Here is a 26,602-nt window from a genome sequence, read left to right as displayed (position 1 = left end):
AGACTGTGAGCAATTTAAGTCAGTCCACTAAAACAGCAAACAGGTATAATGTCGAAATATGCATAAGTTCTTTATTAAGAATACTAGGAACTATTCCCAAATATTTAATGCTGTCAACGTCGAATTTAAGTTTTCTTATATTATTAAAGAATTTTTGACATCTTTTAAAACAATTTTAACAGGGTTTAAATTGTGTCAGCGAAATTAAGCGAGAATTAGGCATGATTGTTACATGGAACTGATATTAAACACACACACACACACTCACACACTTCAAACTTAGCCATACCTTTATGTCTAAGCTTAATCAGGAGAAAGACCACTGCTGCTATTAAGAGAATGCATATAACTATCAAAGCGATGGTGGAGTACAGAAATCCTACGCTCGGCGTAGACGTGGGCTCAGACCTGCAATGCAAAATATCCCGCTTCTTACTATTCGACACAGATTTAGTAGAAACGCACACTATTTCATACAAGAAAGACAGGACTTGAGGTAGGGTGAACTATTATCAGAAGAATAAAGATACGTGATGAAGATCGACTTAATTATGTCACACTGATGAGTCTACTGTCGATGAAGCAATAAAGGATATTATAACCGCGAAGCTGCATTAGTTTGGAAAGCTGTGAATTCACTATCGGCAGCGTTTTCTATTGCCTGTTCCAAGCCGATATCTTTCTTACGGGTCTTGTTCATTGACCTTTGTGTCGTGTGGAGTGTTTGTGTTAGGTTGGTTCCATGCTTATACCAAATTTCCTGTATAAAAAAATTACTGCCCCAAATAGCGTCATATATATGATTTAATTTCCTTGAAACTATAGTTGTATCACTAAAAATGCGTGTTTTATGTGTACCAGTCATGACAGAAACCATGTTCACCTCCTATGACGCTATCTATACAATTGCTGCATTGTTTATTTCCATTGGATACAGCACAGTGATATTCATGCTCGAATCTATACATTTTAAACATAAGTCGCCTACAGTAGCTTAGGAGAAAATTTGGAAGCATTTTCAAAGTATTAGATTTTAAATTTGAGCAACGTATCTGGAAACGAGTAAACCTCCTTTAGTAACTTAAATAGCAATTAGCCCAGACTGAGAAGTCGAGATAAATTACTTCATAAACTTATACGGTTTGCTGCATGTTGTCTTCATACATGTGCCTCATAAAGACTTTTAATATTTTTCTTCAGTCTGAACTCATGTTTGATATTGTCTATACTGTATTGTTCTACTTAAAATGGTTCACGCTATTTATCTGTTAAAGGTACATACGCTGTTACCGTAAAGCATTCTGTTAAAGGTACATACCCTGTTGCCGTAAAGCATTCTGTTAAAGGTACATGGTGGCGCTCTACAGGTTCGTATTTTGCATAGTTAGGATTTTAAAGAAAAAGAATTTCCCCGGCTTTTCTCACTGGTTATACTGGCTATTTAAAAAAGACCTTGTATATCTTATGTATAATCCAAAGGACCTTTAATTCCCTTTATTTTGGTGTATGACTGATGGGTGTAATATGGGTTAAAGAGTATACAGCTTGGCCTTACTCCAGATGTGCACCTTTCAAAAAAGTGCTAGCTCCACTTGGTCATTTTTACTTCCTGAACTTCAGATGTAAATTGTATAAAAAAAGACCGATAACTTTTTTTACATTTTATATATTTGGTAATTCATTCATTACACTTTCAGAAGCTGGTATTGTCTAATCTGGCAAAATTCATTTTCCCTATTTTGGTAGCTGCTATGAATAGTGTACTTTAGGCTAATTCATGCTGAATTTTTAGTACAAGGGAGCATTCATTTTCTTTAGCAGTGTGTAAATCATGTACAATTTCCAAAAGTACAATATCCAAAGAAATATCATCCACATTACATTACTTTAGCATAGACGTATGCCACCATTCTTTCCATTGTGCATGTTTTAAATGCAAACAGCTTCACCTTACATACGTCACTCTCTCAAAAGTACATCATAACTGGTGAGCGTTCCTCCCCCCCCCCCACTCTGTTACCGTAAAGCATTCTGTTAAAGGCATATACCCTGTTGCCGCAAAGCATTCTGGACACAAACTTTTATCGTCACACTTGAGATTCGACTCGCCTTGGATATTCATAGAGTTTTCCCATTTCTGTTTATCCCAATAGAATGGAACCGATCGTCCAATCTAAAGTTAAGAAAATGAAGAATTTATTATATTAATTTATGTCATTCTTTTAAATGTTCCAAAGAAAGAAACAAAGATATTTCTTTTGCTAAAATACATTTGCCCTTTATGGTTTATGAGTTATGTTCAAGCCTGTATATCACTGCATTATTCTATTCTTACCTCGTTTTGCGTATCTTTCAGGCTGAAGTGTATGTGATGTTTTCATTATCAGATTAGAAGAATTAAGTCCGTGCATTAAAATAAAACGTGGTTTAATTTGTTTTCTTTAAGCATTTATGAAGCATACATTCTAACGTTGCTTACAAATAATAACCGCATTAGTATATGACACGATTTATTGTATTTCATTGTATACATCCGACTAATATCAATTACAGAAAATTTTAACTTCCTTATCCTTTATTTAGCTTTATGTTTCTTTCAATGCTGAAGAAAGTAAACATTGGCAACCATCCAACGTGGCAAAATATAACTCTGTGATGCCTTTCGCACCTTTATTGAGAACATTTGTGAATTGTAGTTCTTTCTTTCCATCACGCCTTCTTTAGCCTTTCATCAAATCGCATCATAGGTACGTCTTTCCCAGCCTTTCAACACCTAGCATCATAGGTACGACTTTCCCTAGCTTATCAACACTCGCATCATGGATACGACTTTCTCTAGCCTTTCAACACATATCATCATAGATACGACTTTCCCTAGCCTTTCAGCACCTAACAACATAGGTACGAGTTTCTCTAGCCTTTCAACACTCGCATCATAGGTACAACTTTCCTTAGCCTTTCAAAACATATCATCATAGGTATACGTTTCTCTAGCATTTCAACACCTAGCATCATAGATACGACGTTCCCTAGCATTTCTGCACATATCGTCATAGATATAATTTTCCGTATCCTTTCAACACCTAGCATCATAGGTATGAGTTTCTCTAGCCTTTTAACACTCGCATCATCGGTTCAACTTTCCTTAGCCTGTCAACACCTATGATCATAGGTATACGTTTCTCTAGTATTTCAACACCTAGCATCATAGATACGACGTTTCCTAGCATTTCTACACATATCGTCATAGATACAGCTTTCCCTAGCCTTTCAACACCATAGGTATGAGTTTCTCTAGCCTTTCAACACTCGCATCACAAACACTTTCCCTAGCCTTTCAACACCTAGTATCATAGATACAACTTTCCATAGGGTTTCAACGTCTAGCATCATATGTACGGGTTTCTCTTGCCTTTCAACACATCGCATGATAAGTACGACCTTCCCTAGCCTTGCAATACCTAACATCATAGATACGACTTTCTCTAGCATTTCAACACCTCACATCATAGGCACGAGTTTCCATAGCCTTTCAACACCTATTATCATAGATACGACTTTCTCTAGCCTTTCAACACCTAGCATCATAGGTACGAGGTTCTCTAGAATCTCAACACACGTATCATAGATACTACTTTTCCTAGCCTTTCAACTCCTAGCATCATAAATGCAACTTTCTCCAGCCTTTCAACACTTAGCATCATATATACTACTCTCCATAGGCTTTCAACACCTAGCATCATAGGTACAAGCTTATCTTGCCTTTCAACGCCTTGCGCCATAGACACGACTTTCCCTATCCTTTCAACATTCGCATTATAGGTACGGGTTTATATAGCCTTTCAACACCTCGCATCATAGGTACAAGTTTCTCTTGACTGCACATATGACGTCTCAGCCATGCTACTAATCTTTCCCGAATTCATTGTTCGTTCGTTATTCCGCCAAATCAAAGTTAATCATATCAATCATTTCTCCGCTACACGTTCGACGACTGAATTCAGTTTAACATGTGTACTTCTCATCTCTACCCCTACAGGGTTTCTATTCTGAACGGGATACACAAATCGAGCTTTCTATATTGTATGCAATACGTATTGTGTTGTCAGTTTGTTTCTTTTGTTTCTTGCGGAAATCGGAGCGTCTCTGTTCTTGTACCAACATAACTAGGAGAAAATGCCATAGTTTATCAAAATACTATAATTCAAGAAAAAATTGTTTTGATATTAGAATTGTTTGCTTTTGATTTGCCTAAAGTATTATTTTACAACCTTTGCCGCAGAGGACAATAACACACTATACAACATTTTTAAATGTACTACAAGATCACAAACTTACCGAGGTATACTTCACTTCACCTGCTTGCTTTTCCACCATATAAATGTTGTATCCAAGTAATCCATCGCCGTTTTTGTCAAATATATAATCTTTATTCCCATTTCCGCGTATGTCTAACTGCACTTGTTTGATTTGTTCAACAAGATCCGTTGTATGTGTACGGTACTTGTCGCAGATTGACGTAGTTTGTCCACATTGCTCTTTTAGCGTCAGCGACGCTGCTGTCAATAGAGCATAAACTGCGTTCTCGACGAAAGGTACCCAAAAATCAATTTTGTAATCGGGTGTGAGGCCTTCATTGACACTGAAATGGGAAGAAACCAACAATGACCCCAAAATAACGACTAACTTCCAAGTTAACAGATTAAAATGACTACAACTACTACCACCATCACCTCTACTACAAACTACCATTAGTACTACTACTAACTACTACTGCTACTACCAACACCACAGCCGCTGCGGGACGTACGGGTCCATAGTACTCATATGATTTCTGGTCCGTATGGACCACGTAAGTGCCAACTTAATGGAGAAAGTAACAAAATATATAATGGTTTAGAAAATTAATTGTGAGCTATATCGGGCTCTGGCCAATATATGGTATCTGTCTGTGGATTAACCTCTTCTACTGATTTAAAGGAAAACCTAATAAACCGCCATTCCTGCTGTAAAACGTACCCTGTTTAAGCTATTAGAACGTTATGTTGGACCCATTTTAGACGAGGTTTTACTTTCCAGATTAACTACTGCCATTAGTTTTGATGTTGATAATACTTTTTGTACTACTTTCATTGAAGTCATTATTGCCGTTCAGCTTCCATGCCATAAAGACACTTGAATGATTAACGTACATTTATTGACAAAATTGCTCGCTGAAACGTTTTTCTATTTGATAGCTGTAAAATTTCACGAAAGGATGTGTTTTGGTTCTGGGAAAGAGAAGAAAAAAAATAGGAAAAAGAGATTACATCTTATATTCATTAACAGTTTTGTTTCTGCTATTAACACTGCAAGATTCTTATCAACGCATGTTTACCCTTTCGCTGGATTTCCTACTTACAAACACAATTTTCATTATACTTTTATTATTCCTGCCTCTTGATTGATACCTGCATGGTTTAGAAGCTGACTTGTTAAAACTCCACTCAAAATGACAATTCAGTTCCTTCTCCATGAATGTTTGCAGCCATGGATTAGAATCTTGGCCAGTTGTCCTCAAGTTCAACATGTGTTCCCTGAATTTTTGATTCACAGGTAGGTCTATTGATAGTGTTATAGTTCCGATCAAATTTTTTACGTCTTGAAGTATTGGTCGTGTCCCCCATTCTTCTGAAGCAATGAAAATGAATTCATGTAGACCAGTCAGTTCCTCTAACGAAGGTACCAACCATTCATGGTGGGAAGTGCTGAGAAAGAGTACAACAACTTTTGCAGATGAAAAATCTCTGAGTCTTTGAACGATGACACTTTGATTCAAGCTTGGAAATAATGACAGAGTGATAATCTGGGCAACACAAGCTCCAATTGTATGAACTGATTCTTTTATTGCATTCTTGCCTCCGTTGCCGTACGCAGAATCAGTGTTGATAATTTGGATGTAATTTGCTCCCATGCCCTTGATAATATCAAGCATAGTTTGTGCCTGCAGGACATCTGAACTAGTCAAACGTAAGAAATACGGAAATAATGTCCTGTTGCTCAAAACAGGTGCAGTAGACCCATATGCAATCTGAACATATCTTGTTTCTGTCAAAACATCTGCGACTGCAATACTTATATCGCTTGTCCATTCTGCGATAAAACCAAGGACTTTGTTCATGATCTGAGAGTAGCCTCCTTCCCCATTTGGCATGCCTAATCTGTACAGAGTAAGAAGTCTCTCCTTTATTATGAGAGGATGAATGCAGCTGTCAATTATGACCACTCCTACATTAGCATCAGGTGCTTTAACCCCAGATTGATATTTAGATTGCTGAGTTGCAAAATTTATAGCTTCTACAATGTCCATTCCTCCTAATTTTAGATCACCACATTGCATCGGGGTTGATCCACGAACATGGACGGGAGCGACAGCAACAATGTATAGGTCTCCAGGAATTATAAAATCAGGGTTTGTTTCGTTGCTCATACAGCTAGCGCACAATGATCCGTTGCTGCACTGACCTTTCCTGATTTTGTTCCAAGGAAGTTCTGTGTATGTAGGATACTTGTAATCCTTTATATCAGCATTTAAAAGTGTCAGTTTTTGAGAGAGTCTGTCGTAGTTACCAACCTGTAATATAAACACAATGAAAATGGTTTATGTAAATTGGATCCAATTACAAGTGCCCTTAATACTCGTTTAAATGTTCAATCAAACTACAAATACCAAAGACCCTGATTTGTTGTCGCATAATGCGCTGACAGATACGTGTCAGTGTTGTCTGTTCTACTGGTTACTCCATAATAAACCGCAAAGACCAATATATGAATGAGCATTATGCGATGGCAGAACTGGGTCTGTGTAGTTTATAGTTGAGCTTGACTTATACTTGAATATATATGGTATTTTAATGTGCGTTAGTCTCGCATCTTGTGGAAGAAGAAGGAGAATTATGTTTATCATTCATATTTTTTAAACGTTTTGGCGCTTGTACTAAGACCACCCCTGTTTCGAATTACAACAGGCACATCCAACATTTCGCTGAAGTCTTCATCAAGTTCATTGGTGACACAGCAATTATTGCTTTCTACCGATTTGGAATCGGTCCTTTAACTGGCATCATATAACCATCATTGTGCTATTGTGCCATGCCACTCTGTGTGTGTGTGTGTGTGTGTGTGTGTGTGTGTGATTAGGACTTTTAACGCAGCTTTAACATTTTTTCAGCTATATCGTTACGATGTCTGCAGTATGTCAGTTTATAGTGATGTCTAGCACTGGGGCAGCATGCCGCAGACATGTAGCATCATGTCTCACCCAGGCACATTATCCTGACACCAGGCCGACCAGTCCTAACACTAACCTCTTAATGCTGAGCGCCAAGGGAGGTAGCTGCTAGTACCATTTTTGTAAGTCTTTGATATGACTCGGCCGGGGATCAAACCCACGACCTCCCGCATCCGAAGCGGAGGATCTCTCCATTGTGCTATTAAATGCTTATATATATATATATATATATATATATATATATATATATATATATATATATATATATATATAACCATCAAAATGCATTCTTTGTAGAAAACAGTAGGAATTATTCTCACCTCTTTGAAGCAATCGTCTCTACTGACACTCGTATATGCCTGACAATTATACACTACATACGAGGTAGGTCCTTGCTGAAGGATAGCATCCACAGAGCCGTTGAAACTCACTGAACTGCTCTTAAAATATTTTCTGAGCCATTGAAAGTCATCAAGAACAACTTTACTATATGCCATCTTATTGATTATTTCACTTCGCTTAACGTTGACAAATAAGGGACACGAATTTTGTCCGCACTTATCAACATGCACGCTCTTGATTGCATCTACCAGTAATATGGTGGCCTGAACAGCATAATCCAAAAATGGAGAAGAGACCAAAATTGGATCCGAAAAGTTCGATGATAATGGATCACATGTCATCTCAACTGAACCTTTGCACTTCTCATTTAGCCATAGTTCAGATACATTCAAGAGTAACGTGTTTTCTTTTGACGCTTCTGTGAGTTTCGTCCGATTTTGAAATAAAGAAGCCCAGTAAATTTCAAAAGTTTCTATTTTTGTTTTCGGTGGATTGAGGGCAAACGATCCTGCTAGAACAGTTGGCCAATTTACAGAGAACACACCTGCATCCATCGCTGCGTCAGAGAGAATAAGGATTGGTAGAGTCGGTAAGTCATTCAGAGATTTATTTATAGCATAAAGAATACTAGAGCCGAGCTTTTTCCCTCCAAATACTACAATTCCAATAGTTGGAGATGATCGATTCAAAAGTGAAATCAACGCGTCTTGAAGTCTTGATATCGTTTCTTGTTGACTGAGTTGGGTATCGACTGGAATCTTTTCCGTCAAGCAAATCCCTCGCTTTTGTAACATCCTACCCAGAGCAATTACCCCTTCACGTCCGTAAATGTCATCGTCATAAATCATTGCAAAGTAGGTCCAGTTCATCTCGATCATCAGCAGTTCCATTGCCTACAAATTTAAATCATATATTTTACAACCAACACTTAATAAAAAGAATTTCAAAGACCATTACTTGATTTTATTGTTCCAAACAAATACATTTTTTCTTCAGTTTATTGTACCCCATTATCTTATTATTTGAGCCAATTCTATCAAGCCATACTTTTATATCATTCCAATTTGACAATATACATGCTTTACATTTGGTGATAGACACCCTTACTTTAATGCAAATGTCAAAAGGTATACATGCTAATTCTTTATATACCGTAAACTTTGAAATAGTAGAACTCATTGATGTGGTGTGATGTGATTTGGATTTTTAACGTAACTTTAACAATGTTTCAGTCATATCGCTACGATGTCTGCAGTGTGGCAGTTTATAGTGATGTAAAGCGCTGGGGCAGCATGCCGCAGACATGTAGCATGATGTCCCACCCAGTCACATTATCCTGACACCAGGCCGACCAGTCCTAACACTAACCTCTTAATGCTGAGCGCCAAGCGAGGCAGCTGTTGGTACCATTTTTGTAAGTCTTTGGCATGATTCGGTCGTGGATTCGAACTCATTGAGATGCTGCAATAACTTTAAAGTATATTTATGGGGAACCATACGTACAACGAGCATGAATGTTAAGCTGCTGACATATGTATCAACAAATAAATTTTGGAGGCCACTTAACTAAGAAATGTTTATACAGACTTGTTTATGTTAGAATCAGTAGCAAGTAGATACTGATGACATACAGACACATAAAAAAATACGACAGTGAGCACCAATACATCTTGACAGTGATAGATGATTTTTCATGATACACGTGGGCAGAAAAGTGAAAACAAAGATAAACAACGTGCAAGACGCTTTCATATATATATATATATATATATATATATATATATATATATATATATATATATATATATATATATATATAATTGTATTCATGTATTCAAAAGAAAGGCGTCGGTAGCCAAAATATTTGGTAGAACATTTAATATATAAATCGAACTTATAAAAGTTTTTTCTCCAACATTCATGGAACTTTCTTATGTTACTTTAGTTCTGAAGGACATATATTGTGGCATCTATTATAAAGAACTATTGCATCTTTAAATGTATTGTTGCAGTATTTTATACAATAACATTCCTATCACTATCACTCCAATAAATATTCATATATTTGTTCAAATATTTCCAGGAAGATAATATTATGACTTTGAAAAAGATTCACTCAATATTCTTGAAGAAAATAGGCTTATTTAGTCAATGATTAAGAGAAAGTCAAAATAAACGAGATAATTAACGATTTAACAATAAAAGCGTCAGATGCATGTATAAAATTGTAGGTAGGATAAATGGAAGAAAATATTAAATGTTTCGATGAGGTGAGAAAATTCAAAAGGCTGCCGATTTGATGGAACATAGAAATGCACACTACAAACGATGTAGAAACTTGAAAGATATCATTAAATTGAACCAGTATTATAGTGAATATAATTACAATCTCAGATATTACAAAGGGTTTAGTCATAATTATGAAAAATAATAGGTTGTAATATTGCAAATTTGGATCAAGCAAAAGTCAATTTAGATTTATCAATTATACTCTGAGTGAGCAAACATAGAGATCACGTTATACAAATGGGTTGCACAGAACACTGCCTATAAATATTTGATACAAGATTAAAGTAAAAGTAAAGTCCAAAGGGTATATGATATACAAGGCATAAAAATGACAAGAAGTGAGTCGTGATACGGGTAATATAACCTTGACAGATCATAATATGTTTCTGATATTTGAATCTTAAGCAGAGAATCAACATGATAACAAATATATATAATAAAGCAAACAAAAGTCGAAAATATAAGTCTTCGTCACGGCAATTCGATAATTATTTAAGCTCTCGTAATGTATAAGCTTGGTCTATGTGCGTATTAATACGTGTTAGTAATTTCAAATGAGAATACAAAGAAACCAAAAATTTTTAAACAATGTAATGTAATGGATTGGAGTGATGAAAATGCATTTGTCTGATTTTTAAAAGCACATTTTGGGGTGACAACAGGACTGTTTCAAGATTATTCTTTAGCATCAGAAAAATCTATACAAAAGTCTAATTTACCGCTATGAAATTAGAAAGTGCTTGAACCTAGCTTGTTGTCAAAACCATCAGTTTTTTAAATTAGCGTGAACATTAAAATGCAATGAAATACAGGTTTTACACTCATAATTTCAAGTAGTATGCTTGACTAGATTAGACCCAAGAAAAATGCATAGACCTTTTAATGGGGTTTCGATGTTTTAAGAATACTTCAGTAACTTCGCATTGGTTGGGCTATGTCACATGAATAGGTAAGTTAGACGCAAAATAGGTTATGCGATCTGTCACGTTGGGCATATTGTGAAATAAGAATCGTAATATTAGATGTATATAATGAGTCAAGTGAGCAGTCAGATTCATTCTGATTGTCGGAGTTATCCTCCTTTCTTATGTTCTTCTTACAAGTCTGTAGACGTGTTTTATGTTGTACTCAGATATTATTCGAGAGGAAAACCGCATTTGTTTGGACTGTTCATTGGAAATAGAAAATGTTCATTATTTGTACTATGATAATATTTTGGAATTATTGTGAATTATATGAAGGAATTCTGGACGCCGCCGTCTTGACAACGTCACGTTTCCTGGCGGACATTTCTGGGTTTGAAATTTGTACAGAACTTTTCATTAATTTAGAGCTTTCATAGAAATTTTCAGGATTAGTCTGGATTCACATTATAATACTGTCAGTTCCTATCACATTTCATTTATGACTTTGATAATGAAATTCTTTGTTAAGTTTTACAAAACCTGTTGGCCGGTTTCGATTCTCTCTGTTACTTAGTTTGTGGTCATATAGTCGTAATAGTGAAATTATTATAAACTATTGGTTTCTCTCGTTGCGATTAAATATTATCAGGGTTAATGTTAATCGGTGTGAAATAAATTCTAACCATATTAATTAGTCCTAGCTTCATTTATGATGTCATCTTGTGTAGGATGGTTGCGCTCATCTCATCACCTTTTTTCTTGTGAATTAAGTTGTTGATTTATAGTTCATTATCCGTAAAATTGTTTCTTCCTGCTGGTGTTGTAATTATTCCAATGTTAAATATAACATTTTCTACTGCCGACTTTAAAATACTTTTCAGGATCAATTTCTCTTGTTTTATCACGCAGTATCTAGATCTTTTAAACTCATTCTGCGCGAATCAGATATGATATTTGTTCAAGTACATGCAACATCTGTAATTCTTCCATATTTGATGTGACACAGAAAGAATATATATATCTATATGTGAACCAACGTTGTACAGAAGAAACAAACACAACGCCCTCGGTCGTTGAGGTTTATTTAGCGTCAACGATACAAGACAAAATGAAAACAGGAAAAGAAACCTACAAAGAAACAGAACAAATACTTAATATACGATACTACAAACGAGATAAACACGATACACAACCCACACGCCGGTATTGCAATATATAGGAACTCGATAATATAAAAACGATAACTTACCAGACACGAAGACCCTAAACATTTAGATACCACAATTCTCGCGAATCGCATTCGTCATGATAGACGTAGACACAATGAAAATGGTGTCGATAGTCCAGAGACGATACGACGAGCGCCTAGGGCGTTTATCGAGTTCATGTCGCTCGACGGTATGGTCCCCATCATGCCTCTCGTGCACTGATCGATCACTCACGCACTCACGCACTCACTCATGACAAATACGCACCTAGGTCACATACTTCCTCCCTAAGTGTAAATGTCTCCTAACATTTAACAAAGTTGTGCCTGCAGCCCAAAAATATAATTAAAAAAAAATAATAAAAATTTGAAATGTACAGGAACAAATAATCAATCAGTACTATACATCGTGTCTTCAGAAATAAATAAAAACATTAATACATGACATTTAAAAACAACCAAAAAATTTGAAGGATCATCCTCTTTAGCTTTTAAAAAATGAAAATCATACAAGAGCGGTTTTCTATCACTACATATTTTCTTTCTGTTATTTCCGTAGTGGTACTAGCGTAGGTCAGCCCCAGTGTGATTTGAACCCACCCGATTCATCCCGGAAGACTACAACCCACCACATGTATCCATAATTCCGCAGTAAGATTAGTTCATAACATGGAGGACAAGTAAAACAAACGGAACTACAATAAGTTAAACTGCCCGGCAAAGAAAAGTAAATATATAAAACCACTGAAATCGAAACTACAGTTACTTACATAATGATGTTAAAATGTCTCCTTATATTTACCTTTTTTATTAGATTGACAATAAATGGGATATTCAGAATCACTCCTACATACTAAATAAAAATAAAGAACGCCCGAAAGATGCGATAGGTCTCAGTAACTCACACATAATAAATCGTCTGCTAATATACCCACTGGCCTTGCCGGTCGGGTGGTTTTCGGTCTCTGGTAGATCGCCAGACCGGTTGCTGGCCCGAGTCTTCCCGTGACACCTGTGGTGCTGGTGGGCTCTGGACTAATCTCACGGGCTGACGCTCTGGGTCTCCCTCTAATACGTTCGGGTTTTGAACTGACCTTTTGGTAGACACCTTTGGGTATCCGAGGTGAGTGCTCTCATGCGAGCCACGTGAGGGGGTAGAAAATGAGTTGTTGGTTCGTTTAAGCTAATTTCATATTGCTTAGACCCATTATTTTGAAAGGCTACGCTTTCAAGAGGCTGGCTAATATGGGGATCGACAATAGATCTAGATATCCTATCAGAGGCGGTCCGTGTAGAGTGTTCACGGGGTCGAACAATCTCCATCCCTACACAACCGGGTCGCTTGTGTGGTATAACATGCCTGTCGCTGTCTGAATCAGAACTCAGAGATTCAGAGCTCGACTCTGAAGGGGTTACGTTTTGTACACACGGGACCTTCCGAACCGATTTCATTGGGGCTAGATCGCAAGGAAGATAGTCAAAGGGGAAAAACATATTTTCGATGCAATGTGCGTACAGATTTCGGACCTGCTACCATTCTCATCTTGTATACTGGCATATCTAAATGGGGGATCAACATCACCTGATATACATCCTTGGTTAACTTGTCGACTAATTTTTATTTCCCCTTTAGTCCAACATTGCGCACTAAGACTCGGTCCCCTACTTCAAGTTTGGACTTTCTGATCTTCTTATCATACTGGACCTTGTTCTTAGCATGACGTGTGCTCGACTCCCTCACCGCGGATGTGTAAGCGAATTGGAGGCGGTTTTTTTAGTTTTTTCCGTGTACGTGTGAGACTCTGCAGCATCCACGCCACAGTCTGGTGTGGTACCCAGATAAGTGTCAGCCGAAAGCCGGGGGTGCCACCTAAGCATAAGAAAATGGGGCGAGAATCCAGTGGAATCATGCTTAATAGCATTATATGCATGGTCAATTGGAGCAATGTACAACTTTCAATCTTGTTTTGCTCTTCCTCTAATGTCCCTAGCATTTTTAGGAGTGTTCCATTGAAGCCTTCGTAGGCACCATTTCCCTGTGGGTGAAATGGGGAGTAGCAAGACTTCTGTATGTTCGCTAATTTGCATAGCTCCTTTATAACCCATCCCTCGAAATAACGTCCCTGATCACTGTGAAGCCTTTCCGGGAATCTTTAATATCGACGATAAAAGTGCTCATAAAGGGCTTTTGCGGTAGTCTGAGTCATTTGGTTGAGGCAAGGAACAGCCTGAGCATACCTGGTGAAATGATCAGTTATCACCAAGATGCTCTCAAACCCTCCCTTTGACCGCTCTAGTAACAAAAAGTCGATACAGATGAGCTCCATAGGGCGAGTGGTGTGAATTAGGGTCAATTCAGCCATTGCCCTAACTGGAGTCTTTCTGCATATACATAGTTCGCAAGACTCCACCTTGCGTGTAACGTCTTCTCAGGACCAGGCCAATAAAACCTTTGCCTAGCTATCCAAAATGTTTTATGTTTGCCATATCGTTATGGATACCTTTCAGGGCCAGGCTCCGATATGACTCTGGGATCACAAGCTGTCTGCTTAACTGACGATCAAGAGAAGTGATTCTGTAGAGAACGCCGTTTTCAGCTGAAAAAGCGGTTCCATTCAGGGAGAAAATTCTGCACAGACGAATTTTCTCTCCGGAGATCCTCCTCCATGGGCTGAAAACCCTTACTCTTGAGGTCAATAACTTTTGCTATTGTTTTATCGATCAACTGTTCCCTGTCCCACTTAACGTTGTTACAACGTTCAGAGGAGAGCATCTCCTCATCGGCCAAATGAGGTGCCGAACCATCCGAAAAACCACCAATCAAAGGAACAGAGACGGTGGCTGCATGGCAAATGGATTCCACCACGTCGGGAAACATTTGTAGCAAACGCGAGAGGGTGTCAGCGTCAACGTTATTTTTGCCAGCTCTATATCTGAAGGAAAAATCGTAGTTTGCTAGAGCTGCAACCCATCTATGCCCTGTAGCGTCAAGCTTTGCCGTCGAAATTTATGTATGTCTATGGGTTGCTGTCCGTGACCGCCTCGAAGTAAAAACCTACGAGATAGTCATGGAATTTATTCATCACGGCCCATTTTAACGACAAAAACTCGAGCTTATGGACTGAATAACGACGTTCAGTTGGTCTCAATCCATGACTCGCATAAGCCACGACCTTTTTTACACAATCTTGCTCTTCATATAGGACTGCGCTTAAACCAGAACTGCTAGCATCAGTATGCACGATAAATGGTTTAGCATAGTCGGCAAAGGTTAAAATCGGGGTGGAGGTGAACATGTCCACAAGAGTCTTATTAGCGGATTCTTGGGCAGTGCCCCAAGTCCAAGGACCTACTTGTTTCTTTTTGGACGTATTCTTTCGAGACGCCTTGGTCATTCCACGACCCTCTAATAAAGCATTTAATGGTTGTGCTACCTGTGAAAAGTTCCCGACAAAGCGGCAATAATAAGCCGCCAACCCCAAAAATTGACGCAGTTCCTTAATGCTGTTAGGTGTTCGCCAAGTCTTAATAGCAGATGTTTTCTCTGGGTCAGTCTTCATACGCTCCTCAGATATAAAGTGACCCAGGTAAACGCCTGAAGACGTGAGCAACTCACATTTAGAGAGTTTCAGTTTAAGATCATGTTGGTGTAAGCGTGCGAACGTTGCCTATAAATGGTCCATGTGCTCATCGAACATCTTAAAGAAAATGAGGATATCGTCTACGAAAATGAGGCACTCCTTGAGGTGCATTTCACCAATGCATTTCTCCATAAGACGTTGAAATGTAGCTTCATCGTTGCACAAACCAAAATCCATGAGGTTCGCCTCATAAAATCCGCGTGGACCTACCGAGAAGGTTGTGTACTGTTTGTGTTCTTCCTCCATCTCGACTTGCCAATATCCTGATCTTAGGTCCAGCTTGGAGAAGAATTTGGCCTCTCGCAATATATCGATGGTATCATCAAACCGCGAAAGCATGTAGACGTCTTTCCGGGTCTTTGCATTGAGGTCCTGTAGTCAATGCAGAAACGCGTGCTGTTATCTCGTTTCTGACCCAAAACAACATTAGAGGAGTAAGGACTATCATATTACTTATTGCATCAGCATTAACATTTCCCGAATATGCTGACACACCTTCTCGTACATCCTGGTGGTATTCTTCTGTATGGTTGTTTGAAAGGTCTATCATCGTTGAGTACTATCTTATGCTTGCTGAGGTCAGTCTTTCCCAAGTCTGTGGGCCACTTCGAAAATACGCAGTCCCATTTGCTCAATACTTGTCTAAGTCTATCCAGTTGCTCTGGGGTCAGATGTTTCATGTCGATTCTAACCTTCAGATCTTCCGGAGTAGAATGTAGACTATTTTCTTGCCTCCTTGGGATACAAATCAGAAGCTATGCGGTCACACACTTTGACTTCACTTATGAGACATTCATCAAATTTGGGTCTTATTGTCACACACTTGGCAGACATATTGCAAAGCTTGAATTGACCTTTGGAATGTGAGCCCCGTTGATTAACCCTGATTATTCTTGAACAAACTGTAAAATGTTCAGAGTTTCCTAAGTTCTCTGTAATCGCTTATGTTATATAAGCATCAACATTACTGGCAATACCGTTGATAGTAATAGTTTCATACGGCGCAATTTTGACAGTACGCGTATTTGTGGATTTGACTGTAAACGACACTCAATGCTATCCATAATGATCTTCCATGCATCAGGAATTCTTTCCGTAGGAGGATTATAAAGCATGCAATCCTTACACAAACGAATTACATTTGTCCCTATAAATACGGGACAGGTACGGTTGGACTCTGTATCTGGTACCACTTAAATAGGGACACTAAATTCAAAATTACACAAAAAGCATTAAAATTGGATACTCAATGTATCCCAGGTAAGTGAGAATAGAATCATCAGCAATAGTGACTTTGAGATCCAGTGACTCGAGAGAGTGAAGCACTGGTTTATCACTAAGTGATAAATAAAAAACTATTTGATACGGTAGTCACCATGGACCAACTGTCAATAAGGGCCGTGACCGGTACATTGTTTAAGTAAACAATACTAGTGTTGGAAAAACCAACCAAATGCTGAAATAGCGTATTCCGGCGTTTAGGATGGTTATCTGCCCCCGTATGGCCATCCACAGATGCGGTTACTCTTTTTAATTGATGTTCTCCTCAACCATAGCCACGCCATCGGTTGTTGTTACCTCGATTACCGTTTCCCCGATTTCCTTGGTAGTTGTGCAGGCTACTATTACTGTAACGGCCTGGTTTGTTGGTGTCGTCGCTTTGGCCCTGTTTGTTGTCGTTACTATGCCCTCTGTTAATTTCGTCAGTTCTCTGAGGTGTAACGACTGTTATTCAGCTGTTTAGTAAGAGCTTTGATTTGCGATCCAATCTCTCCTCTGTGTGTTGGATCCTTGAGTGGAAAGTTCTATCTAGCTCGTGTATCTTGTGTCCGCCGTCTACAATGGGTTTTTGGTATACTTGTTTAGTAGGGATTGGGCCAGCACGTTCAGCTGCTGGTCGACCATCCTTATCTCTCGCAATAACTCATCATAATTAGTGATGGCGTCAAACTTATGGCAAGTGTGGCTCATCCGGAGATCACTTCTCAGAGAAAACCAATACTTCGGTCGGAGGAGGCCGTCCTTATCCTCTTCTCTGATGTGGCCCGCATCGATCGCGGTTTGTAGAAGTGTTTCCACTCTACAACTGAAGGTAGAAACGGATTCCCCTTCTCTTTGGAAAGAGTTGACAAATTCTTGCATGATCATGCCTTGAGTTGACATATCTCTAACGGCAGTATCCAGGGGCCTCAATATGACTTCAATGGATGCTTTGTCGCCTAATGCTAAGATGGTATGTCTCGCCCTGCCTCGTAGAGACCGTCTGAGCGTCTGAATCATAATAGCCGGAAGATAAACCACGGTAAACGAATTGTTCAATGGCTTGTTGTATTTATTGTACAACAACGATTTGTCGTACAACCACATCTTAGTGAGAGAAAAAAATCAGCCACTATTTAACAGTTCTGAAAAACCAATAATGGGGTATTTTGTGTGTGTGTGTGTGTGTGTGTGTGAAGATTGATAACAATATTAGTGCAAAATGACTTAATTTAGGTACACAAATATACCAAAATTTCTAAAGTGCTTGCTTGAGAAAGTTCTAGAACGCCTCAAAAATATTAGACGTAAGCTTTCACATCAAATAAGCAATGGTTTATAACACAAAACATATATTTGAACAATACAAAGACTTAGGTTACATACATAAGAAATATATTAGATGTCATTGGAATGTTTATTAAATTAATGCAGAAATATTTCTAGTAAGAAACAAGTCTTTGAAATTGCTAATGGCAATATGTCGATATAAATTTAAACACTAACAGAGCAGCCCGTAATCTGGACTTGACTCAGTGATTTCTATGCCGCGCGTGATATGCAGGTTAAGCCATGCTGCAAGTCGGAGAAACAAAAAAGAACTGTAACGTACCGATTAGCGAAACTAATGAGTTAAAATAAAATGACTATCGATATTAAAAGAGTCGAGAATAAATGAAAAATTAAACTTACAGTATCAAGAATCCTTCCTCCCTAAAATATATAATCTTAACTAAGAACACATAACACTAAGTTCTATATATACAATTGTTAATTTTCATTAACTGTGAAGATAATGACATCCTCACGAGAAACACTATGAAATAAAAAGTGTCTGCGCACTTCCGTTTTCTGTTCCGGTTGGAAGAAACACTAAATCAAGAAAAGCGTTAACTTCCACCTCTTAACTTGCACTCTTCAGTCTACATTGATATAGATAGTTCGGTCTGGTTTAATTGTGATTTTATTGTTTATCCGCCATCGTCCATCTTTTCATATCTGCACGGTGGGCGCCATTGTGAAACGGGCGTTGTACAGGAGAAACGAACACAACATCCTCGGTTGTGGGGTTTATTTAGCGATAAAAGACATAAGAAAAACAGAAGAAGAAAAAAAAACAGACACGAAGACCCATAACATTCATATACCGCAATTCTCGCGAATTGCATTCGCCATAATAGGTGTAGACACAATGAAAAGGGTGTCTTAGTCCAGAGACAATACGACGAGCGCCTAGGACATTTATTAAATGCATGTCGCTCGACGGTATTGTCCCCTTCATGCGCATTGTGCTCTGATCGATTACTCACTCACTTATGCGCTCGCTCATGACAAACACGCATCTGGGTCACATATATATTTTTCCTTTACTAAATTAGTCATTACATCAGAAGCAACGGTATACAACTGTATTTATATAGTCTCCCATTAATAATGTTGTCTGGCATATTATCACTCCATAGGCTTTTTTCCAATGTAGTTGTAAACCTTGAAGAATGAAATTATATTATCTGTTATTATCAGAACGTTGTGGCATTCGTAAACCATGCAATAAACACATTCGGTACAGTGTTTGATGCAGTAGCTAGATTTGATCTTTACTTTATTTGTAATTAGTGATACCTAGCTGTATTTCGTTTTTTGTCAAAGACACTGTTAGCAACAATCTATTAAATGTCATAACATGTTGTAGTCGTTCAGTTTTAAAGTCTAGTATCTAATGTCTTGCAGTTCTTATTATCATTATTTGTTTTTATTTTCATATTCGCATTAATAAATTTGAAGAGAAAATAAATTTTAAGACAATGTTGGACCGAGGACAATTCATTATTTTATTTTCTGTCTCGATTTATCTTATGGACCTTTTCAGTCTCTATATTTGCGAAATCGTTTTGTAATACACAATTCAATTGATGTGTATTTACATTATCATTGCCGTTTCAATCACTGCTTCTTGGAAGTTAAAATGTGCTTAAGCGTCATTTAAAATGTCATTAATTTGTTCAGTATAAACCTAACATTTTATACTCTCTCTTAAATTAAGGACATTTTGAAGGGATGTTTTGCTGTTTGAAAGTCAGTCAGTTTCAAATTATGCCATTTTGACATAAACCCTCACTATCTTTCCATAAATGTTATAATAAAGAATTCTTCATAATGCTTTATTTTAGGACAGGTACACTTTACTATTGTGAATAAGAAATAAACTTCTGATCTGCAGGTGGTATTCTCATTGCCTACACCAATGTGTGTAAAGAATTCTTGCAGTCCATACTATAACAAGCTGGAAGAATTTCAAGAACTGTTTCAAATTTAACGTTATTGCCAGTTTTAAATAGGTTAACGGAAAAGAGATGAAGACACTGCAAAAACCAGAGACAAGCTAGAATTGCAAAACGAAATGATCAGGTGGCAATCTACAGTTTCATATTTTGTATAGGGTTAGATATTCTCATCACTGCTTATACTTTCTATTTAAAATACATTGTATATATTATTTTTTGCATATTTGCAATGTTTTATTTTTTTAAATATTCATTACATGATATGGGTAATTGTGTTTTGGACCGTGTCCAAAATCAGGTTAATTTTCTACATGACCCGAATCATTGATTTTTTCTAAAAAACAATTCTGTAAACGATTAATACATTCCCATTATTTTCTTCATGAGTGTGGGTTCAATATTAGGATTGAAAATAAAAGAAGTAAACATATTTCTCTCGGTCTGCGTCAATAATATTGTGTTTTCCATCTTCTTTATTATAATTGTAGTAACATACCTTCTAATTATAACTAAGATTTAATCTTGCAAACATTTGTAATCTTCAGAATTAAAATGTTCCTCCATTACGTACTAGTTGTTTTTAGAAAATGATAATTCTGACCTGAAGTCAAGTAGAGGACTATATTATCTTGGTTATCTAGAAATCATCCATCCGTTATTACAGATCTGAACAAAATCAGTTATACTATTGTGGTGTCCATTATTTTATTTGGGCTATAATTTATTTATTCAATTATTTATTTCAAGTAATTCTTCTCTTGAAAAACAATGTGCTCAAAATCAAAAATATCATTCTTGGAAAAAGAGACTTTTACTTATAGCTAAATTTCAAATAAGGATATGTTCTTGGATTGTATTGTTGTGATTTAACAAAAAAACTGCTACAACATTACGACACAGGCCACAAAAGGCATATCAACAATTCCAGTGTTGCATTACAGCTAGGCCTTATTTCAAATGTGCAATTATCAAATGACTGCTAACTCTCTTGGTCATTTTCATTTCTAGGACCTCAAAGGTAAATTGTAAAATAAGGAACCAATAAATTTTTTTTACATTTTGGAGCAGTCATTTTGGTTGTATTTTTAGAAGAGTTAAAATTTCCACAAGTACCAAATCAAAATATTTTTTAGCCACATTACATGAAAGTAACATAGAGGTATGCAAACATTTTCACTTTACACCAGTCACTGTCATGAGTTGATAATATCTATAGCTCCCAGTGCAGATGCTACTATTTGCAAATATAAAAGTTTTCATTATGCTATTTTCATGAACACTTAAAATCAACTAAAAACAGAAGAATACAATTACATGCCTCCTGCTCACCTATACTTACATTTATCTGTATGTTATCCGGTGGAATAACACGGAAGAAGTTTTTATATAAGCCTCTATCCGATAATGACGCTGCAGTAGTGGAATATCCAATCATTGGAAGGCGATGCTGATCTGGAAGCGCTCCAAGGAGAGTTGAAATGACATGCGCCTCGGAACTAAATTCTGGGCCTAGTATTCCTACAATATGTAGATTGTTGTGTTTTAGTTTTGGAATAAAGCAAGAATAGTGGTAAATGCAATTGCGGCAAATAATATACAGAGTAAAAGCTGCCGTAAAAATAATAAAATCTAAACAATTTCGCTAGCATTTACATATTTTGGTTTTTAATGTTCATGGTGGTATTCCAGGGATACTTAGTGGAAAAAAGAGGCGAACATATTCCAAAATTATGAAAGTATTGCATTGCAAGATACTAAACAATTTTATCGTTATAATAATAATAATGATTTTTTTTATAGGTATCATCATGACATGGTTGGTTTATTATCCTTGCGATAATGAGACTGCTTATACCTGACACAGATTCAGTGTGCATCTTTTGAAGAGACAGGAAAATGTCAAAGGATAGCATTAAGATCAATGATACCAGTAACTATTCAAAGCCTAACGTATTTGGTTCACTACAAGTGCATAAAAATGTTCCTGAATATTTTAAGGATCAGTTGAATATTACCCCAATTAGAGAGTTATGGTCAAAATTCTCTTCGTTTACAACAGACAAGGACGAACATGAGGTTTGCAAAGGAATAAAAATATATGATAAAAAAAGAATCTAAAATTCGAAATGCAGCGATATTATGTGTTTAAGGACAAACGTAATTACCAAGAAATTCATTGACTTAGATCATGTAATTTTGAGAAATGAAAAGTTTCTTGATGAGGGCAAACATTGCTAGCTTGAAAACATAAACACGTTGCCTCACGGACATGAAAACACCTTGTATCTAATAGGAGTGCTATTATTTTATTTATGAGAGAGATTTTATAAGGAATAACATGATTTTAATCAAAACTGTTTTCAGTTTATTTTTGTTCCTTGCCGTAAGTACAACCAAATAACATGCATTTTCTCTAAAATGCGTGATTAAAGAGCAGTACTTTTGTACAATCAAACATACACTGATACTTAAATTCTTGTGGTATCGTTTCTGATATATATATATATATATATATATATATATATATATGTAAATATCGTACATTGCAGTTTGTTATGCTGGAAATGTAGCAATATTCAAGTGAGAGAAACTTGTGTATGCCTAACGTTTGATTTGAATTATATATTGATGTGCACCAGCATTTATTTGTAATTTGTTTCAGCTTGGCGTATAACCCCATCATGCGAACAAAATTCGTTATTCTTTACTGCATGGGGTGAAGTGTCAGACTTAAAAAGCATAACATAGCTAACTTGTTTGTGTAAACAATGTTACGTTCACTGCGTGAATACACATTTCTATATATGATACCAAATCAAATAAATTCACATCTAATTCATACGATCCTGTTTCTTCGGACTTGGTATTATGCGACGAACGTAAAATAATATGAACACAGGCTTTATACTAGTTTTCTTTCCAAACTATTTTTTGTTGTTTTCCGATTCCTTTTATAATTTGTCTACTTTAACACCCACTGCAAGATAGTGGCAATTACCGTGTCCAATTTAGTTTTGAATGTCTCAATATTTTTTGTCTATTTCAGGTTCAGCTCTATCAGTTCTAAAGCATGTCGGGAGAGTTTTTTGATCCAGTCCTGTCCCTGTTGTAAACTTTTTTTTCTCTAAAACAGTTAATTGAATGCTTAAAATATTCATAGTGGTTTGTATCTTTTCACTTTAATCAGTATGTTGCGGACTTGTATAAATCCGTTTATTTATTAAACACATATACTCGGGTTTTCTTTTTTGTGTACAACTATACCCGAGGGTGATTTATATATATATATATATATATATATATATATATATATATATATATATATATATATATATATATATATTGTACAATATTTCGAAACAGTGAGTCTGGTTCTTCCTATGCCGCACGTGCGAAGTGCTTTCGATGGGAAAAACCGAATACTTCCATCGCACATCAATGTATGGCGGCATCGGCTGTGTATAAAGGCCTCATTGTTAGGTAGAGGACATTACAAAAAGATAGAACTAAACAGAGGTAGGGAAAAGAAAATAGAGTGTATAAAAATAAATAATACAACCTACAAAGACAAAATATGTATTATAAAAGGTATTAAAGTGTATTAGGCAGAAATTTATAAGGAATACTATATGGGAGGAGCTCAACTCATCTCTGTTAATGAAGATAGAAGAGTGGGTTGAAATTTGGTCACACACAACGCTCAATCTAATGGAGCGTATTCAGGCTGCTAAAACCTACACGTATAGTCAACTCAACTGTTTTATGAATACAGTGCACCTAACTGAAGCACTGATGAAGGTCACAGAGGGGAAGAATATATATATATATATATATATATATATATATATATATATATATATATATATATATATATATATATATATATATATGTTTATATATATATATATGTATATATATATGTTTATATATATATATATGTATGTATATATATATGTTTATATATATATATGTATATATATATTCTATATATATATATATATATATATATATATATATATATATATATATATATATATATATATATATATATAACGTATTTGTGCCGATTTAATGACTATTTTTTAAAATAATATACTTACAAAGTTACTGGAACCACCGCGATGGTAAAAGAACAAGAGCTTTAATATATACGTACAGAGACAATAGTGAAATTTGGATTGGAGAAAAAAACGTATATAACATAATATATAACATAATACATACAATATTCAAAGAGAAACATAAGAAAGAGCTACGGCATCCAAATTTAAACTGGGGGAATATATGAAATAAATGGTCAGGTATAGGATCGACCTCTATACAAATTTTGACCCTTAACATCTTTTTATATTCCATTTGCAATAGCTTCCTGTTTATACTGTCCATTTTCTATAGAAACTGACATATTGCCTTTTTTTGCATCAATTCTAATTATCTACCAGATGACCTTTGCTTATGACGAGCTAATTAAATATTAGAAATTTAGCGTTTACATAAGTAAGTCTAAGTCGACATAGCGCGCCTTGATCATGTCGTCAATATTATGCTTTTCAGAACGATAAATGACAGGAGTTGGTTACATTTTTAAATGAAAGCATGTGAAAATCTATTTTATGAGTATGGCAATGTTATGTATACATCAGAAATACGAGATAATACTATACAAATTTTCATTGTAGGTATTTTACAAGGAAGATTCACGGAACTCTGGTAGAATTAAAGACTTTACATTTCAGCCTGAAGATAAGCAATCTTAAAGCACAACCATGACGCTTTATTATGAACGGTCTGCTTATAATATAGTTCAAATCATGATTATGTAATTGCTTGCACCTGCCACTAGTGCAGTCCTGATTGGAACGGATTTCGTGGTATCACTTCGCTTGAGAAAAGAAGACAATAAATGGGTATCACCTACCGGGCAAGATGTGAAGTCTAAATATCTTTTGGAGCCCACTGAATTTAAGAAACAACCATCAAGCAGAGATGTAGACTATACAAATGAGAGTCATGTCAGGAAAAGGAAAGAGAAGCAGAGACCATTATTAACGAATAAAATGGAAGAATTCAAAGTGGAGAGCATCCATCTACAGTAAAAACAAAATGAAGAAATACTTTAGAGAATAGAAAAGAATAAGATGCCAACAATGCTCTACATTGCCAGATGGTTGGAAGGTATCGAAATTATACCAGTTAAGATGGAGATAATGCTGCAGATAATATATTGAAAGAAATCAATTAAAATAAACAGACAAATTACATTTTGTTACAAGGATGAAACAGCTGTGTTTAAGAAAATGGTTTTATAATAGCTTCTATAATCATTGGTGTTGGACTAACAATATGAAAAGTCGTCTATCTTGTATCCCATATAATGCGTGCTGTTGGTCTAACAATTCAATTGTTGTCTGCCGTGTATCTCCGTATCTCGTGCCCATTTTTCAATTTTCAACGTATTCTACAATATGAACTATTGTCTGTCTTGTATCCCCAGACAGTGTGTCCGTTTTTAAATGTATTATACACGTAGTTCGAATCAACTTCATATTGTTAATTATATTTTTAAAGGGTCTTAGGACATAATTTATCACCAGATTTTGGTATTGGTTACATTGCAGTAACCTTATCATGTTATGTTATTTTCACCAGTCTCTAATGCGGCCTCATTCTAGACCTCTCCGTCTAGAAACTCAGCAAATGGGACAAAATTATTTTCGTACACAAACAATTTCATTTGTTTTCAATAAATAACTCCGGTTACAACTAAACTTTTCCTTACATAATATTTGTTTATTGTGGCACATGGTGATTGACCAAAACATTAAGTTGTTTTTCAACCTCATCGAATATCAAATGCCATGAAAACTACATTCTTGAATTTAATTAGCAAAATGTTGCACATGGTAAAGAAATTCAAATGTTAACATTTTAAAAAGTGTCAGCTTTTGCCTCATTATGGCCTCATCATTTAATTATGGGTTGATAAATAAAACAAGAATCAGTTTTCTTCCCGCGTTGAACTTCATTGATATTATCTAGCGACTGCTGATATTATCTAACAACAAAGAATATTGTGATAAAATATTTCGTACAGTTATGTAAATATTCGATTTTATTCATCTTGACTTAGTATCTATATATCTGATTTTGTTACTTTAATTTTTTTCCTCTTACTTTTATTCCCATTCATCTCAGTTTATGATATTGTATTGCTTTAGTTAACACAACTATGGGCTACAACTGTCTTGGTTAGTCAAAGTACAGCATGAAAAAAATGTGATTGACAATCAGCCCGATGTCAAATCTATCCGTCATGGCTATCTAAAGAAAGGACACAACATTCCAAATAAGTTCTTGGTTATAATTTCATGATCGAACGATTTTACAGAGACGACGATTCGTAT

The 26,602-nt window shown here is 36.1% G+C and overlaps 1 protein-coding gene and 1 long non-coding RNA gene across 5 annotated transcripts in view; one reads left to right on the top strand and one right to left on the bottom strand.

The window, feature by feature from the left end:
• LOC149775638 (uncharacterized) overlaps positions 1 to 26,602 on the bottom strand; it is an 82,745-nt gene that overhangs the window by 2,439 nt on the left and 53,704 nt on the right. For 2 of the 4 annotated variants that reach the window (XM_089943960.1, XM_089943963.1), the window contains 7 exons: positions 21,538 to 21,716; positions 18,607 to 18,627; positions 7,591 to 8,505; positions 5,451 to 6,613; positions 4,339 to 4,642; positions 2,049 to 2,173; positions 290 to 408 (listed from right to left, as the gene is read on the bottom strand). In XM_089943960.1, the coding sequence (XP_089800086.1) occupies positions 290 to 408; positions 2,049 to 2,173; positions 4,339 to 4,642; positions 5,451 to 6,613; positions 7,591 to 8,505; positions 18,607 to 18,627; positions 21,538 to 21,716 (2,826 nt within the window). Of the gene's footprint in view, positions 1 to 283; positions 409 to 2,020; positions 2,174 to 4,338; positions 4,643 to 5,450; positions 6,614 to 7,590; positions 8,506 to 18,606; positions 18,628 to 21,537; positions 21,717 to 26,602 lie in introns of those variants that run through there. The other 2 variants (XM_089943962.1, XM_089943961.1) reach the window with 2 other exon arrangements.
• Positions 8,074 to 23,990, top strand: LOC149775639 (uncharacterized). Its single transcript, XR_016416564.1, has 3 exons — positions 8,074 to 8,201; positions 21,999 to 22,128; positions 23,245 to 23,990. It is a non-coding gene; the product is annotated as an uncharacterized LOC149775639 (long non-coding RNA).

Source organism: Sinohyriopsis cumingii, chromosome 19 (genome assembly GCF_028554795.1).
Source record: "Sinohyriopsis cumingii isolate HCF-2022 chromosome 19, ASM2855479v2, whole genome shotgun sequence".
Taxonomy (NCBI): Eukaryota; Metazoa; Mollusca; class Bivalvia; order Unionida; family Unionidae; genus Sinohyriopsis; species Sinohyriopsis cumingii.
Note: the sequence above shows the minus strand (reverse complement) of the source record. Positions and strands in the feature narration are given on the sequence as shown.